The following is a 17,354-nucleotide window of genomic DNA, read 5'->3' on the forward strand; positions in this document are numbered from 1 at the left end:
CAGGGGGACTTGGACAGGTTGGGTGAGTGGGAGGATGCATGGAAGATGCAGTTTAATGTGGATAAATGTGAGGTTATCCACTTTGGTGGCAGGAACAGGAAAGCAGATTATTATTTAAATGGAGTCAAGTTAGGAGGTGGGGAAGGGCAATGTGATCGAGGTGTACTTGTACACTTGTACAAAAACTAGCATGCAGGTTCAACAAGCTGTGAAAAAGGCAAATGGGCATGTTGGCCTTCATAAAAAGGGGAGTTGAGTATAAGAGTAAAAATATCCTGCAGTTGTACAGGCCCCTGGTGAGACTGGAGTATTATGTCCAGTTCTGGTCTCCTAATTTGAGGAAGGACATTCGCGCTATTGAGTGAGTGAGATTCACAAGGTTAGTTCCAGGGATGGCGAGATTGATGTATGCTAAAAGGATGGATAAACTGGGGTTGTACATGTTGGAATTTAGAAGGATGAGGGGAAATATGACTGAGGTATATAAGATCATTAAGGAATTGAACACAATAGAAACTGATTACATGTTCCCAATGTTGGGGGAAGCTAGGACTAGAGGCCATAGTTTAAGAATATAGGGAAGGCCCTTTAGGACAGAGATGAGAAAAAAGAATTTACCCAGAGAGTTGTTGGTCTGTGGAATGCTTTGATGCAGAGGGTGGTTCTCTGGATAAGTTCAAGAGGGAGTTAGATAAGGTTCTTATAGACAGGGGAATTAAGGGTTATGGGGAGAAGGCAGGGACAGGGTACTGATAGTGGAAGATCAGCCATGATCTTAGTAAATGGCAGTGATGGCTCGATAGGCCGAATGGCCTACTCTAGTACCTATTGTCTATTGTCAAAACTATATTTTGATTGATAGAGGTCTGTGAAACATTTTTTTTTAATTAATATATTAAAAACACTGTTTAAATTCAAGTTGATGTTTAAACTTATAAATTAAGTACTAGCCATTCATCCATGCTATTTCTTCCCCCAAATCATATGGTAATTTTACAGAATGAACAATACATCGGGCCATATTTTATTATCAAAAGAAGACAGTCATTCTTATGCTGAGTTTCTTCCCACCTTCACTATCCTTTCTCCTCTCTCATTCAACTTGTATCTGAGGCGCATCTGATGCCTTCCACCACGATGGCCATTTCCAGATCCCTGTTCCAACAGGCTCCTCTTTGCCACGGGCTCTTCACCTCCATCCCATCAGTATGGTTTGAAAGCCCTCTGCATCTTCCTTGACCAGAGTCCCAACCAGTTCCCCTCCACCATCACATTTGCTTGGCTGAATTTATTCTCGCATTGAACAGCTTCTCTTTTAACTCCTCTCACTCTTGGTTGGAAGGTCTTTGACCTGAAATAGTAACTCTGTTCCACTTCCTACAGATGTAGAGATGAATCTGCTGATTGATTCCAGCATTTTCTAGTTTTGCTTCTCTGAGGCATTTCCTGACATCCCAAGCTCTGTCTCAAAAACAGGATCATGATAAAATTCTCCCCTTTTCCTTGGATGAGTACTGTCTCAACAACTCTCAGGAAGCTCAACTTCATCCAAGACAAAACTATCTCCTTGATTGGCGATCCATCCACCACCCAAAACATGTAACTCTCTCAGCCAATGATGTGCAGCAACTTTACGTATCCCTTCAACAAAATGCACTCCAGGGACTTGCCTGAGCTGCTCTGACAGCACCTCTCAGTCTCTGTCACTTCGAAGGACTAGAGCAGAAGATAGATAGGAACACCACAACCTGCAGGTTCCTTACTATCCTGCACTACCCTAACTTGGAAATAGATTGCCAGTTGTTCAGTATTAGTGAATTGAAATCCTGGAACTACTTCTCCAACAGCTCCATGCAGCTACATACATTGGAAAGAGAGCCGCAGTTTCAGAAGGCAGGTCCTTAAGAAATGAAATTGGGATGAGCAATAAATACTCTCCTTGTGGGTGACACCCAGTTCCTGAAAATGAATGAACAACAAAAATGGCTGGGTGAAATTCAGATTGAATTTGTGTTGTGTCTTGAACAGAACATACCTGTTCTTTCATGACACTTTTTTTTATCTTGTCCAGTAAATGTTAGCATCACAACTGCTTGAGGTCAACATGGCTAAGGGTGAAAGTAGTTGTGAAGCCTAAATTTTAAATGCTGCATCTGGAATATTTCTGGTCTCTCCAATCTTGAAGCATCAACTACTTTAAATTTAAATTTTACTTTCTAGAGACTAAAGTAAAAGTCGAAGCTAGCAGGAACACCCAAAATGCAAACTTTAAATTTCATAAATCTCCAGATATAATTACCACACTGGAAAGTGCTGGTCTCCAATTAGATACCATAGAGTTTTCATTGTTGATTATTCTTAGTGGCTAAAGTAAAACTCAGTAAGTATAACATTACATCTATTCTGGTCTATAGAAAAGCTACACAGGAAGCAAATACTAGGATTCTGTTGTGATAAAGTAGCCGACAATGTGTGCAGACTCTTCCATATCACAGAATGATACAACCTCAGGGTTCTCTCTTGTTTGTGTGCAGAGCAGGCAGCTAGACTGAGATTATCAGTTGTGGTAAGATTTGAATGCAGCCACTGTGGCATTCTGAGGACCAACGTTCCACATTTTAAGTAGATTTATCAATTATAATGAAAATAATTTCATAATGAGGCAGTTAGTTTAGTGGCACATTACAATCAATCATAATATTGCCATGTCTATTCACCACTGAACATAATATGACTTCACCAAACATTTGTGCTATGTGCATAACACATTATCTCAAAGTTGATGGGAAAAGCTGTAATATCAAAAATTAATCTAATGCTAAATAATTTCTGTAAAAATAAAGCAGATAGTATAAATATAGTCAGAAATGTCAAATATATAAAATGAGGAAACCATCACTCCAGTAACCAACTAATTCTATGTCCATACATGTTCATACTTTTAAGAATAGAATGGTGAACATGTTGGACACCTGCTACACAAGGTTTTATATTGTTAACTAAAAATCTTGGTGCACGAATAGAGATTGAATTTGTGTTGTGGATTTATTTTTAAAAGCCAGAGACTAAACTTTGATTCATTGTTAGCTGCTCATTCTGAAAATATCATTTGACTGATCAATTAATTTGCATAAAATTGTGCCTTCTGTTATTGCTACATGCTCTCCTATTTGTCATTATTGATTTTTAATTCAATAATGATATAAACAGAGTGGAGAGAGTGCAGAGAAGGTTGACCAGAATGTTACCTGGGTTTAAGCATCTAGAGTATAGGGAGAGATTGGACAGATTAGGTCTTTATTCTTTGGAGCGTAGAAGGTTGAGAGGGGATTTGATAGAAGTATTTAAGATTATGAAAGGGATAGACAGAGTGGATGTGGATAGACTATTTCCGTTAAGAGGAGGAAAGATTAAAACAAGAGGACATGAGTTAAGAATTAAGGGGCAGAGGTTTAGAGGTAACATGAGGGGGAACTTCTTTACTCAGAGAGTGGTAGCCGTGTGGAATGATCTTCCGGGAGAAATAGTGGCGGCGGAGTCAATTGTATTATTTAAGAAAAGGTTGGACAGGTATATGGATGAGAAGAAGATGGAGGGTTATGGGCATTGTGCAGGGAGGTGGGACTAGAAAGGGGTGTTTGGTTCGGTGCGGACTAGAAGGGCCTAATGGCCTGTTTCTGTGCTGTAATTGTTATGTTATGTTGTTATGTTATGTTGTGCTGCTTCCTTGTTTGTGGACTGATATGTTACACCTTTGTACACTCTGAATGGAATTTTGTTTTTTCCATCGTTATTTGTGATCTATCAGTGGGATTTCTTGAACTTATGATCATTCTCAGAGAGACTTTTTGCAAGTTTTCTGCTGAAGGAATTTGAATTTTGCTTGTAGAGTATGCAACTTGTGATGTAAGAACATTTGATAGACCAAAATGAGGAAACAGAGGGATTTAAGTTCATTTGTTTACCTGGTGTAATGAGAAAGGTTTGGAACATGTTACAAATTGTTGCCTTGGTCACTTGTAATTTTCCTAAGAGGACGTATTGTGAAACATGTATTTGTTTTTACCAATCTTCAATTAGCTGCAGATTATTAAGTTATTCATTTTGTGAATATATCTACTGGGATCTCTAATATTACTCATTTATCACAGTAAAATTGTTTTCTTTTTAAATGGTTTAAAAAATGTTATACATAAAAAACCAAGCCAGTACATAGTTTATATGGAATGCAATGTGTAAATAAGAAATTTCACAAATCAATATATTGCATCACATCCATAATATAACAAAAGTAAATATATTGTGGTGTTCAATGTAAAGGTATTAATTAGCTTAAAACTTGCACACAAGGTTCTGTACCCCTTCTGGCTGTGTGTGCTCTGCTCCTGCCCAAGGCCAGCAAGAAGTGATTGGCAAGGAATAGGTGGAGCCAGTTTCCCAGGTTACCTCTCTTCAGGTTCAATAGGTTGTCCCCTGCAATAGGCAGTGCAGACAGGCGCAGGCAGTCACAGACAGTCCATTGGTTGTATTGCCACATTCATTTAAGTGAGTCCGGGGGGGGGGGGGGGAGGAAGAAAAAACTGTGTCCACCACCATCTTTGTACCATCTAGATATCGAGTAGTTAGGGGGAAGGAAAAAAAATATTTACAAGTTTACAAACTCAGGTGATCTGGTGGTGGCCATTCCTTGCAGGACAGGCTCCTGGTCAATGGTCGGGGGAGACGGGGCTGCCTTAAGGTTGGCTGGGTCAGGGCGGCCGGTGGTGCAGGTGGGGTGGTGCATGTGGGGTGGTGCATGGCAGCGAGGGGTTATAGGTCAGGGATGGGTCCGCAGGTAGTGGAATCCCATGGTTGATGTTGGGTGGGGGGAGGATGTTGGCTCTGGGAGGGTTCTGGAGGTGCCAGGGGTGCCCAGGATGGGGGTGCTGGGCTCCCGCCAGTGCCAGGTCCCGAGTCAAGACTGTGTCCTCATAGTATGCCACATAGGCGTAATGTGGGTTGGTATGGAGGAGGTGCACCTGCTTGACCAGGAGGTCGGATTTGTGAGTCCTCCCGTTGCCGATATCCTGGGGAAGAAAAGGAGGCGTTCATGAGGGGTCTGGTTGGTAGGCATACATAAGAGTGATTATATGACATGGAGTGCCTCAGGAAGGGCCTCCTGCCAGTAGTTGGTGGACCATCCTTTTGACCCAAGGGCCAGGAGGACTGCCTTCCAGATTACTCCATTCTCACATTCTACCTGCCCATTGTTCCTGGGGTTGTAGCTAGTCATGCATTTAGATGCAATGCCCCACATTGCCAGGTACTGGTGCAGCTCCTCACTTATGAATCTAGATGAATGCCGTGTATCCGAACATGGTAAAGATCTGCACCAATGCCTTTATAACTGAGGCAGTGGAGGTATTGGGGTAAGGGATGTTGAATGGGAAATGGGAATATTTATCTATAACTGAGAAGAAATAGACATTTGTGGAAGGCAGTGGTCCCTTAAAGTTGATGTTGAGTTGCTCGAAGGGCTGAGTGGCCTTTATTACATGGGCCTTTGCTGGATGGAAGAAGTGCGCTTTGGACTCCAGCAGGACTGTCATGGTCCAGACTTCTTGGAGAGTGAAGGAGAGATTCTGGGATTTCACAAAATGATACAGACCCGTGACAGCTGGGTGGAGTGTCTGAAGTTGGTCAGACTGTGCACTGGCAACAGGGCACTGGGGGAGTCATTGAGCTTCCCCAGCCTATATTGGATGTCGTAGCTGAACATGGCCACCTCAACTCTCCAGTGCAAGATCTTGTTGTTTTTGATCTTGCCTCTGTGGGTGTTGCTGAACGTGAATGCCCCATGCGCTGGTCTCTGAGGAGGGTGAATCTCCTGCCAGCCAGGCAGTGATACCAGTGGCAGCTGCTTCCACAATCACCTGGGCCTCCTTTTCAATGGAGGAGTACCTGATCTCTGAGCTCTGGAGGTTTCGGGAGAAAAAGGTCATGGGTCTACCCCCTTGATTGAGGGTGGCAGCGAGGGCATTGTCAGAAGCATTGCACTCCAACTGGAATGGTGTGTTTCCGTCCACGGCATGCATCGTAGCATTGGCAATAACCTTTCTGATACAAGTGAAGGCCGCTTTCGCCTCGGCAGGGAGGGGGAAGGTGGTGGCGTGGGCCATGGGCGGACCTTATATGAGTAAACATCTCTAGGCACCTGCGCAGGATCTTGAGCGTGAGGGGGATGGGAAGTTCCATCATAGGGCACATGCTTTTCGAATCGGGACCAATGACACCATGTTCCACAATGCACCCAAGAATGGTGAGGCAGGTGGTGCTGAACACTCACTTCTCCCTATTGTAGGTGAGATTTAGTGCCTCTGTCATCTGGAGGAATTTTTCCAGGTTAGCATCGTGGTCCTGCTGGTCATGGCTGCAGAGGGTGACATTGTTCAAGTATGGGAAGATCGTTCTTAGATTATTTCAGTCTACCATATGATACATCTCCCTCCAGAACACGGAGACTCCATTTGTAACCCCAAAAGAGACCCAGCGGAACTGGTAAAGGCACCCATCAGCCTCGAAGACGCTATAGGCTTATCCCTGTCATGGATGGGGAGATGATGATAGGCCAACTTTAGGTCAATGGTGGAGAAAACCCTGTACTGGGCTATCTCATTAGGTACTTTCAAACTGCCTTGTAAAATGGGATTACCGGGCAATTTACCTGGTTAGCACCCAGTCATAAGGCAGCTTGAAAGGATCCAACCCGGTCAGCGGACTTCAAAATTAACCGGGTCCCTGCCCTACCTTGGAGGTAGTCAGGGAACTCAGTTAAACTTACCCAGGTTGCATCCACCGGCGGCTTGAAAACAAAAATGGCTGACGCAGTTACTCCTGTGACGTCAGCCCTTGCGCACAAGCATCACAGGGAAACCCCTGCTGGTGTCTGCTGTGATTGGGGGGAGAGAGAGGTCCTTGCCATAGGGTTGGGGAGTGAGGTCACTGACATGAGGGGAGAGGTCGCTGCTGCACGAGGGGGGAAGGGGGAATGCTGCAATCGGCGGGGGCTGAGGGGTCTCCACGATTGGCATGGGCAGAGGGGTCTGGTGCCTCAGGGTGGGGGGGGGGTCGACTGACAGCTGGTGAGGGGGACGGGGTTTGCCTGATGCATCACCTACCGTGTCATTGCGGGGCGGGATACCCTTTAAAACACCGTGTTGGCAATTTACTGGGTCGATTTTCCCACCCCACCAGCTTGAAAGGTGCTGGAAGCACCTTTAGCTCACTAATCGTACCTGGGTCCCTGGAGGGCTATCCAGGTTTTGCAGCATAAAACACCTATTGACTATTTTGGCAATACAGGGTAATGGGTAGACATCCAGCTGGTTGTACCGGATGATGGTCTGATAATAGTAGATGACCCTCCTCAGTTTACTGCCTCCTTTGACCACCAGGATCTGGGCTTGCCAGGGGCTCTATTTAACCCTTCTGCCAGAAGCCATTTCACCTCCGCCTTGATGAAGGCCCTGTCGGCTGCACAGTAGCGCCTGCTCTTGGCTGCAATGGACTTGCAGTCTGGCATCAGGTTATTGAAATGGGAGTGAGAGGGTACCCGTAGGGTGGACAGTCCGCAGGTGGAACGGGTGCGGTCGCTAGATGTGACATGTGGACAGTAAGTTGGGGGGAATGGGCCACCGAAAGCCAGAGTGACACTGCAGAGATGGCACTGGAAATCAAGACCCAGGATAATCAGCACAGAGTTCTGGCATGACCAGGAGCCTGAACCCTTTGAACTGTTCCCCTCTCACAGTCAAATTTACAGAACAGCACTGTGATGGAGTGGTCCTGGGCCTCAAAAGTGATGGAGAAGTTTGCGTACTTTGAGTGCCAGCGTATGGACCATGTGTGGGTGTACAAAGCTCTCAGTACCACCGCTATTGAACAGGCATTTTATTACCTTCCTGTTGACAGCGATGTCCATCATGAAGCACCCGAGTCCATGGGGGATGTTGTCCGACAGTGTGGTGGACGCTAGGACTGACTCGGGATCCGAGTCACTGCTCCAAGCTGGCAGTAGCAAGTTGCGGCTTGTAGGTGCAGTCCCGAATAGCAGCAAGTTGCGGCTTGTAGGTGCAGTTGCGATTAGCCAGGATGTTGAAGGCATCATCCTCTGTGCAGTGTGGCATGTGTTGGTATGGGGTGCATTGAGTGCACAGTCCAGGGCTGGCTGTACTCTCACATGTTGACTGTGTTGTTGGGTAGGCGGGACGGAAGTGACATGTTTGATGCAGGCAGAAGTTGACCGGTCCAAGATGGCAGCGCCTGTGAGGAGCCTATGGCAGCAGTGTGGTTTGACGGCTAGGCCAGAAGTGATGACACCTGTGCAGGCAGAAGTGACAGGTGGAGCAATTGCGCTGCCTGATACTCAAACGTGGAGGCACCCGGAGGGTCAAGGGGGCTTATAACTGATCATGGAGGGCTGCAGTGTTCTCAGCAGGTTTGGAGAGGCAAACTTTGGCATCGGGAGCAGTGCGAGTTCCTCACGGGGCAGTTCTTCCAGGAGCATCTGTCGGACCCGTATCGGTTCCCGCAGTAGTTACAGCGGTGGGATGCAGCGCCAGCTGTGATCGCTTCTCCACAGAAGGGGCCTTCGGTGGCGGCGGTCTTCTGCAGCAGCCGTGCTGAAGGGGGCAGCAAGTGAGCATCAAAGGCTTCTGTATGGTAGGCTGCAGCTTCCAGGAAATGGACCACACCATTGACCCTCATAAGGGAAGCATTGCTTTCTTCCAGCAGTCTCTGTTGGGTTGCCCTCGATCGCAGGCCTCACACACATGCATTCCGGATGAGTTGTTCCACTTCCCCAGCGGTCACCCTGATCTCAGCCATGCATAGGTATGCCAATTCACGCAGTGCCCCAAGGTAAGACTCTACTGTCTCACCTGGTTGTTGTAGCCTGATGCTAAGCAGGATCCTGGAGAAGAGTACATTCACTGGAGGCGAGTAGAGGTTTTCCAGGATGGCCATCGCTGGTTTATACTCAGTGCAGGTCACTGATCACCTAGAACATGAATGGGCCCAGTTTCATGAGCAGTACCATGAGTTTCTTTTGGCCTGAGTTGATGACCTCAGCCTGAGTGCAAATGATTGGCCCGATTGCATGCTTCCAGATCTCGAAGTGGGCTGGAGCTTCCAAGCATTGGGGTCGATATCCAGCTTTTCTATGCTGAGAAACTTCTCTATGGTTCTTTAAAATTAAGCTAATTAAATTGTGGTGTGCTGCAGTGCAAACAAAATGTGGATAAACTACAAAAACTGTATTACAGGCTTTAATTAGCACATAAGGTTCTGTATCCCTAGGGCTGGCATAAGCCTTTGTATTGGCAGGGAGTAGGTGGAGGCAGCCTCCCAGGTTACCTCCCTGCAGGTAGGCAGTGCAGGAGTGAAGACAGTCACAGACAGTCCAGTGGTTGTATCACCTCACCAAAAATATACAAAGACAAAAAACAAACAAAAATTGAAAATCAAACGTTAATCAAAACCCCATTCCCCTTAACAATGTTGCATGGCAGAAAGAAACAATAACAAACTTCACTCCTAAAAGTGAATGAAAAAAAACAACAAAACTCCGATTATAAAATATATCTATAGATTGTGATAATAATTCAAAAATGGTCCACACAATGTTTGGAATCTTATGCTAGAATTATTGATTGAATATCAAATCTAAACTTAAACAAAACATATCTTTCAGCCAATTAGCATGAGTAGGCGGGGTGGCATCCTTCCACCAGAGTAGTTCAACACATCTATCCAAAAGAGAAGGAAAAGACAAGATATGACATTTATTTGGGGTCAACAAAACATCATCTTCTCTCTCCCATTGTACCGCAAAGTGCTACCAAAGTATTGGTTCTAACTTTATATCCAAGATTAAAGCTAAGATTTGGAAAACCTCCTCCTAGTATTTTTCAAGACTAGGACAGGACTAAAACATGTGAATTCAAAAGGCTTAATCTCTTTTGCATTTATCACAACACAAGTTTACCTCTGAATAAATGTGATATAATTTGGCTTTGGAAACATGGACCCTGTGTACAACCTTAAACTGTAATAAACAATGGCAGGCACATAATGACATAGTATTGACTAACCTAAACATTGAATCCCAGATCTATTCTTGTATGGACAAATTTAAAACCTGTTTCCAAGGATTTTTAATTTTAAATAACAGGGCCTGCTTAGGTCAGACATTTCATTATAAATAGAGGATATTAAACCTTTATGCAAGGTTGTAAACTGAAAAGCATATCCACAACATTCTCATCTGATGCCCCATGAAAACCAGACATTTGAGAAGAAAATGCCTGATTTGCAAATATCTAAAAAAAATGTACAATTCAGTAAATTGTACTTCTCATAGAGTTTTTGAAATGAAGCAAAACTATTATCAAAAAAAATCTGAAACACTCAATACTCTTTCTGTGCTAAGTTTCAAAAGCAGAATCTTGCAAAGCTGGTTGGAAAAGACAATTGAATAAAATCAGACTTGAAAGAAAAAAAAAATCATTAAATCCAAAATACTTCCTGAACTGACCCATATCCTCAGAGTATCTGACAACTGCATTGTCAGTTGATTTATCTCAAGAAAATGGAAGTGAGGATCCAAGAAGCTCTCGAATGGAATTTTTTGTTTAGTAAAGTTAAGATCTATTGTAACTCAAGATGAACAATCAACTCGTTTATGAAAATATAAGCAAAACATGGAGTTACATATATTTACCACCCAATTATAAACCCATACCTCCATTCCTTTTCGATTTTTGTAAATGAGCTTTATTTAGACGAGGGCACTTATCCTTCCAAATATAGGACGGTATAGCTGAATCGTGAGTTAAAAAAAATGATTTAGGAATAAAAAATGGTATAGATTGAAAAATGTGTGTAAAAAAAAAACAAAAAAAAAAAAAAACAAACCCAAAAACTAGGTAGAATACTCATTTTAATAGAATTATACAGCCAACCAACGTTGTAGACAGGGACACCAATGCGTGAAAGATTGTTTCACATATTTTAATAAGTTAAGAAAATTTTCTTTGAAAGGATGTTTATGACTTTTAGTAACTATGATACCAAGTTAAATAATTGAGTCCTCACAATCTTAAAAGGAGAACTAGTATACATTGAAGCTGACACATTTAAAGGAAGAAGTTCATTTTTATGTAAATTTGTTATGTCCTGAAAACTGACTGACTGAGAGAGCAGTAACAGCATAATGGGAAAGGAAGTATGAGATTTGATATGTAAAGTCAAAGATCATCTGCATAGAAAGAGACTTTACGTTCAATCCCCTTCCTTCAAATCCCAGAAATATCTTGACACTCCGAAACACAATCGTTATTGGGTCTAATAATCAAATCGAAAGGCTGGGACAATTGAGAATTAGTAAGAATTGAAGCAGTAGGGCACAATTACAGTAATTTAGTCCATGTAATAAAACATGGTCCAAAATTAAATTTTTCTAAGATCATAAATAGATAACCCTACTTCATCTGATTGAACACTTTCTCAGCATCTGGAAGGTAAATATAAAATATATACTAAGCGATAAATATTAAAATAAGAGTAACATTTTTTTTAAAACTGGTCTGATCTTCCAAAACAATTGAAGGTAAAATGCTCTCTAATCTATGGGCCAGAACCTTAGCCAGAATTTGAACATCAACTTTTAACAAAGAATTTGGCATATAGGAGGTGCATTTGGTATGAGTGAAATACATACCTCATTGAATGATACCGGTAATTTACCATGTTTTTACAAGTCACATAATACAGAACCTAAATGAGGTGCAAACAATTTAGAGAATGATTAAAAAAAACTCTGCAGGAACTCATCAGGTCTTGGAGATTTTCCTACTTGTAATAAAAAGATAGCAGCAACTATTTCTTTTTTTATTCCTTTAATTTGCCGAATTATAGGAAGGCTATCAACAAAATAGAGAGTGAGCAGAGAAGATTTACAAGAATGTTGCATGGATTTGAGTTACAGAGAAAGATTAAACAGGCTAGGACTTTATTCCCTGGAGAGTAGAAGATTGATTTGATAGAGATTTTTTAAATTTTGAGGGGGACAGATAGAGTCAATTGGACAGGCTTTTTCCATTGAGAGTGGGGGAGATTCAAACAAGAGGACATGGATTGAGATTGAAGGAGGAAAAGTTTAGGGGAAACATGAGGGGGAATTTCTTTACTCAGAGGGTGGTGGGAGTGTGGAATGAGCTTCCGACCAAGTGGTAGATGCGGGCTTGATTAGAGGTATGGAATGGGTCGGGTGTGGATCAATGGGACTAGGTGGGAGGTGTTCGGCAGGGACTAGAAGGGCCAAACTGACCAGTTTCTGTGCCATAATTGTTATATAGTTATAACTGTCTAGGCTTATCTAAACTCATTCTATCATCCGAGGAAAATGCGGGAATATTTAATCGATCCAGAAAATCCTTCGTTGTATTATTATCATTTGTACATTCAGAAGTAAAATTTCCTAAAAGTATCATTTATCTCAGAAAGATCTGTAGTTATTTTACCATTTTCCATTTGAATCTTTAGAATCTGACAGTCCTCAGAAGTTGATGATCAATTGGATATGTTGAGAGATCAAACTTTGTTTGAAGTTCAGTTTGTTTTTTGTATAATTCACTGTTTTTAATCTGAGCATATTGTTGATCTAACTGTTTAATTTGAGTAATTAATTCTAATTTTTCTTTATTTAGCTTTGCATTTTTTTTACTGTATAGGAAATAATTTGTCCCTAAGATAAGCTTTCAAAGTGTCCCATACAATCAAACTAGAAGTTTCTAGTGTAGTATTTGTTTCAAAGAAAAAAGTTATCTGTTCATCCATACATTTCAAAAAATCTTTATTTGAGAGCAATGTCAAGTTAAAACGCCAACACCTGCTAACTTGAGGGAAGTCAGGAAAGAACAAAGATAATACAACTGGGGCTTGGTCTGATCTTACAATGCTTTGCTACTCACAGGAACGCGTCTGTGAAATCAGTTGGTTATCAATAAGAAAATAGTTGATCCTCAAAAGTACGGTGAACATGTGGAAAAAAAATACTTTCTCCTGTTTAGACGAAAAAAAATGCCAGACATCAGAAAAAAGAATGAATTGCTAAGTTTTAAATTATGTCCTGTATAATCTTATACATGCATTTCTGCTCTGCAGGCGATGCTCCTTTCCAATGCCAATTGTGTGATGCCAAATTTAAAATCAACTCCGATCTCAAGAGACATATGCGCATACATTCTGGTGAAAAACCATACCAGTGTGACTATTGCGGCTATCGTTGTGCCATGAAGGGTAACCTTCGATCTCATGTCCGCGTGAAGCATAGCATGGAGAACACTTTCAAGTGCCCACAGTGTGACTTCCAGTGTGGGAATAAATCAACACTTCGGCAGCACACAAGGTCTCACCAACCAGATAAGCCAATAAAATGTTTGCAATGCAGTTACTCGTGTTCCAGTAAAGGATCACTGAAGGTACATGAAAGAATTCATTCTGAAGATCGACCTTTTCGGTGCAAATTTTGCTGTTTTGATTCAAAGCAACGGAGTAACTTGCTCATGCATGTGAAGAAGTGTCACATAGGCAAGGACAAGGACAAGACGGGTGCTGGGAAGAAAGAGACTGATGGGCAAAAGCAAAACAGTTCAAGGTTAGTGGTCAAATTAGATGCCAAGAAGCCTTTTAGATGTGACCTGTGTGAAGCAGGTTTTGTTAGAGAAGATTCACTGCGCAGTCATAAGAATCAACATCGTGATTTGTCCCAAGGCAGTGAAAGTAGTGAACTCAGAGTTCTACAACTGCAGGTGGATCAAGATAATCAAAACAATTCCCCTTCAATGTCGAGGGATCTTCAATCAAGGTCAGTAACATCCTTTCGCAAAGGAGAGGTGAATATTATAGTTAGCCATCAGCTAAATCCAACGAATCCCATTGTTCAAGGAGCTGTAAATGAGCATCATGCAATGAGAGATTCCATGGTATCTGAATCAAGCCAGGTCAAGGACGATGTGACCTCCAGCAACCAGTTGCAACTGTTGCAACAGGTCAACTTGATTGCTCCAAACCAACAGACAATATCCCAGAATGAAGTGGAAGCTGACTCATCTTTAGAACAAGATGGTCCCTTACTGAGCCCAATTCATTCAAGCGAGACGGACAGCCTCCACCAAGCTCTAATGCAGACTACAGCAGTTGCTAGTCAATGTTCTTCAAACAGTCAGTCATTTATTGCTGGTTCTACAATCAACTGCACTGATCTAGATGGTCTCAATGCTCTCATTCAAGAGGAAAGCAGAGAGGTCACTGTAGTTAGTGATCCGAACCGAACTGTTGCTACCGCCCCCTCATCATCAACGTCACCCATCTTCTCTTCTCCATCGCCTCAGATGCAGGAATCAAAACAAACCTATTCTATTGTTCCACCAGGAGCTCAATCCAATGTTACTTGCTCAGTGTTACAAATTCCATCTCATAACTCTTCAGTTCCAGGATTTCCCTCCCAACCTGAGGAAACAAACAGCCTTTTGGTATCCAGTATTGGCATCAGCACATCAGGGGTGATTATACAAAGTCTCCCAATGATTGTTTCCACAGCCCAGCAACAGCCATCAAATGATCAGCTCTCTGAAAGGGCTTTCTATTCTGAATCCAGTGCTCCATCAGCCTTAGTGCTACAGGACACTTCGCAGCTTTCTGAGAGGCAATCAATGCATCTTACCTCTGATGCAAATAGCACACAACCGACTTGTTCTGAAACTGAAACCCAAGGATGGACAATGTAGCTCGTTTGTGTTGCCGATATGAGGCTTCGGTGTGGTGTAATATGGGGATGAAGTAGAATCCAGTGTTGTTTGCTGTGTCTGTAGGCAGTCATAGTCAGTCCTGTAAGTATGATTGTTCTGCACAGTCAGTTTTCAGGTGGGACTATCGCTGAGATATATGATTTCAATAATTGTCAACCAAGATCCTGAATCACCTTGAAGCCTCCATTAAACATACCAGAGGTCAAATTCAAATTTTGATTTTAATTGCTATTTTAAAATATTAATTACTTTGTTCTTGGGTGAGTACCATCATGCGTACCACATTTGCTAGGAGAAGCAAAATTATCAATGAATTTGATTCTGTAGCCTCTCAGTTTTCCTGGCAAACAGCTTATCGTTAAACCTTATTGATTGAGGAAAGGAGGAAGGTAATGAGGGCAGGGTTTTAAGGATCTTTCCAGCTTCAGTCCCTGTGGAGTTAATTAGCATTCAGTAAATCAGCTGCTAAAGTTTTTTTTTACAATGGATAACCAATAATGGGGAGTTTGGAAGAATGCACAATTCTTCCTTGGGTATGGAAACAAGAAATATGCAGCTGGCAGACAGGAGCAAGACCACAAAGTGCTGGAGGAATTCAGCAGGGGCCAGGCAGCAGGCATGAGAAAGCCCCCACTTGGGGCATAAAACCCTTAATCAGAAAGTTAATTAGACCAGTAAATGATCACAAGCAAGTGTCTGACCATCTTTCAAATAGGATCAACTAATGAATCAGTAAGATGGAATCAGATAAAATGCAGGAGAGTGTACAAATAATATTATACTTGAATTGATATAGAGCTTATATATTTTGACTTGTCACTATTCTATGAATGGAATTGCAAACACAACCAGATAATAAAAGTTTACCAGGCAGGAAGTGTAATCTTGTGAATTATGCCATATCATTTAAGCATCATTCTGAAATTAGAGGTTTGCTATGTTCATTGTAAGATGCATTATCAAAGCCCAATGCAAGAGAAAGGAAACATTGGTGTAGGTTTGCCTAAATCTTTAGGTAATTATGTAACATCATACAACAACAACTTTGTTAAGTCATTATGTAATCCTGGCACAAACCAATAAATTGTCTTCAAAGGTCAGAAAACTTGAGTGTGTGTAAAGTACCTATAGAACTCCATCCAACTGAAACTCTTCAGTTGTGTGTCTATCCATCAAATCCTTTGTGCAAAAGCATCTCAGGCCTTTCTGCTGATAACCCTGGGCAAAGCAATCTGGTAGAGTGCCCTGTAGTTGAATAGGGAATTGTTGGTGCCATCTTCTGGAATTCTGTTAACAGTGTAACCTGTGCTTCACTGCCAGCTGTCTGGAATTACCCCTTCCATTCACTGGAAAAGCATTCTGAAACTGGTCATCAAGGTAAATGGCACATTCTTTAAGTGAAAGGCACAGCCATGCTCCAGCCAGATCTGATGATGCTGCCAGGCAGTGCTAGGACATGGAAACCCTTCCATTGTTTGGAGTTCAGTTTTTCAGTGAGCTACAGTGAAAGAGTCTTCTGAACTGTCCATGCAACAGAAAAAAGTTGTCATTCCCTGTCACCATTTTGGATTTTAAAATTCACAAAAAACATGAAAAAGTAAGTATCAAGATTAATCATCATTATAGCCAATCTGGGTCTCAGGCATTTTTAAATAACTGACAAATGGGATCCATTTACAAATGCTTCCTGCTGTTCCAGGAGTTGCTTGGTCATTGACAAGTGGATGGGAAACCGGCACGAACAGCTGTTCTGTGTGGTCAGTTACTGTTTCAGTAAAAGCTGTTTCCGTGACCACATAGTCACGATGGGTAACCATAGTGGTGAATGTCATGGCTTTCTGCTTGATTGTAATTTGATATTTGATTTGATGATTCAAAGTTAGATGAATGAGCAGCTAGGAAAGAGGGAGTTTGCAGAAAGGCTCAGGCAGATTAGGAGAATGGGCAGAGAAGAGGCAAATGAAATACAATGTCAGAAAGTAGATGGACATGAAGTTCGGTAGAAACAATAAAGGGCAGGCTATTTTCTAAATGGGGAGGAAAATGAAAATTCCCAGATCCAAAGCGACCTGGAAGACCTGGTGCAGGAGATCCTAATGGTAAACTTGCATGTTGAGTTGGTGGTGAAGAAGGCAAATGCAATGCTGGCATTAATTTCAAGAATAGAACACAAGAGCAGAGATGTGATGTTGAGGCTTTAAAAGGCACTGGTGAGACCTCACTTGGAGTATTGTGAGCAGTTTTGGGCTCCTCATTTAAGAAAGAATGTGCTGATGTTGCAGAGGGTTCAGAGTTGATTCACAAGGATGATTCTGGGAATGAAAAGGTTATCATATGAGGAGCAATTGACAACTCTTGGTCTGTAATTTTTGGAATTTAGGAGAATAAGTGGGGATCTCATTGAAATATTTTGAATGATGAAAGGCATGGCAGAGTAGATGTAAAAATGTTGTTTCCCATGGTGGCAAAGTTGAGGACAAAAGGGCACACTTCAGGATTGAAAGA

At 42.1% G+C, this 17,354-nt stretch overlaps 2 protein-coding genes across 2 annotated transcripts in view; one reads left to right on the forward strand and one right to left on the reverse strand.

Annotated features, from left to right (window-relative positions):
• zfp64 (zinc finger protein 64 homolog (mouse)) overlaps positions 1-15,954 on the forward strand; it is a 42,829-nt gene extending 26,875 nt beyond the window's left edge. Inside the window, exon 6 of the mRNA XM_069883592.1 lies at positions 13,204-15,954. Within this exon, the coding sequence (XP_069739693.1) occupies positions 13,204-14,828 (1,625 nt within the window). The 3' untranslated portion in view covers positions 14,829-15,954. The remainder of the gene's footprint in view (positions 1-13,203) is intronic.
• The window catches only part of LOC138735582 (uncharacterized), a 107,226-nt gene that overhangs the window by 5,845 nt on the left and 84,027 nt on the right, over positions 1-17,354 (reverse strand). The gene's annotated exons all lie outside the window — the stretch shown is intronic.

The sequence above is a fragment of the Narcine bancroftii genome, chromosome 6, assembly GCF_036971445.1.
Source record: "Narcine bancroftii isolate sNarBan1 chromosome 6, sNarBan1.hap1, whole genome shotgun sequence".
Classification (NCBI taxonomy): domain Eukaryota; kingdom Metazoa; phylum Chordata; class Chondrichthyes; order Torpediniformes; family Narcinidae; genus Narcine; species Narcine bancroftii.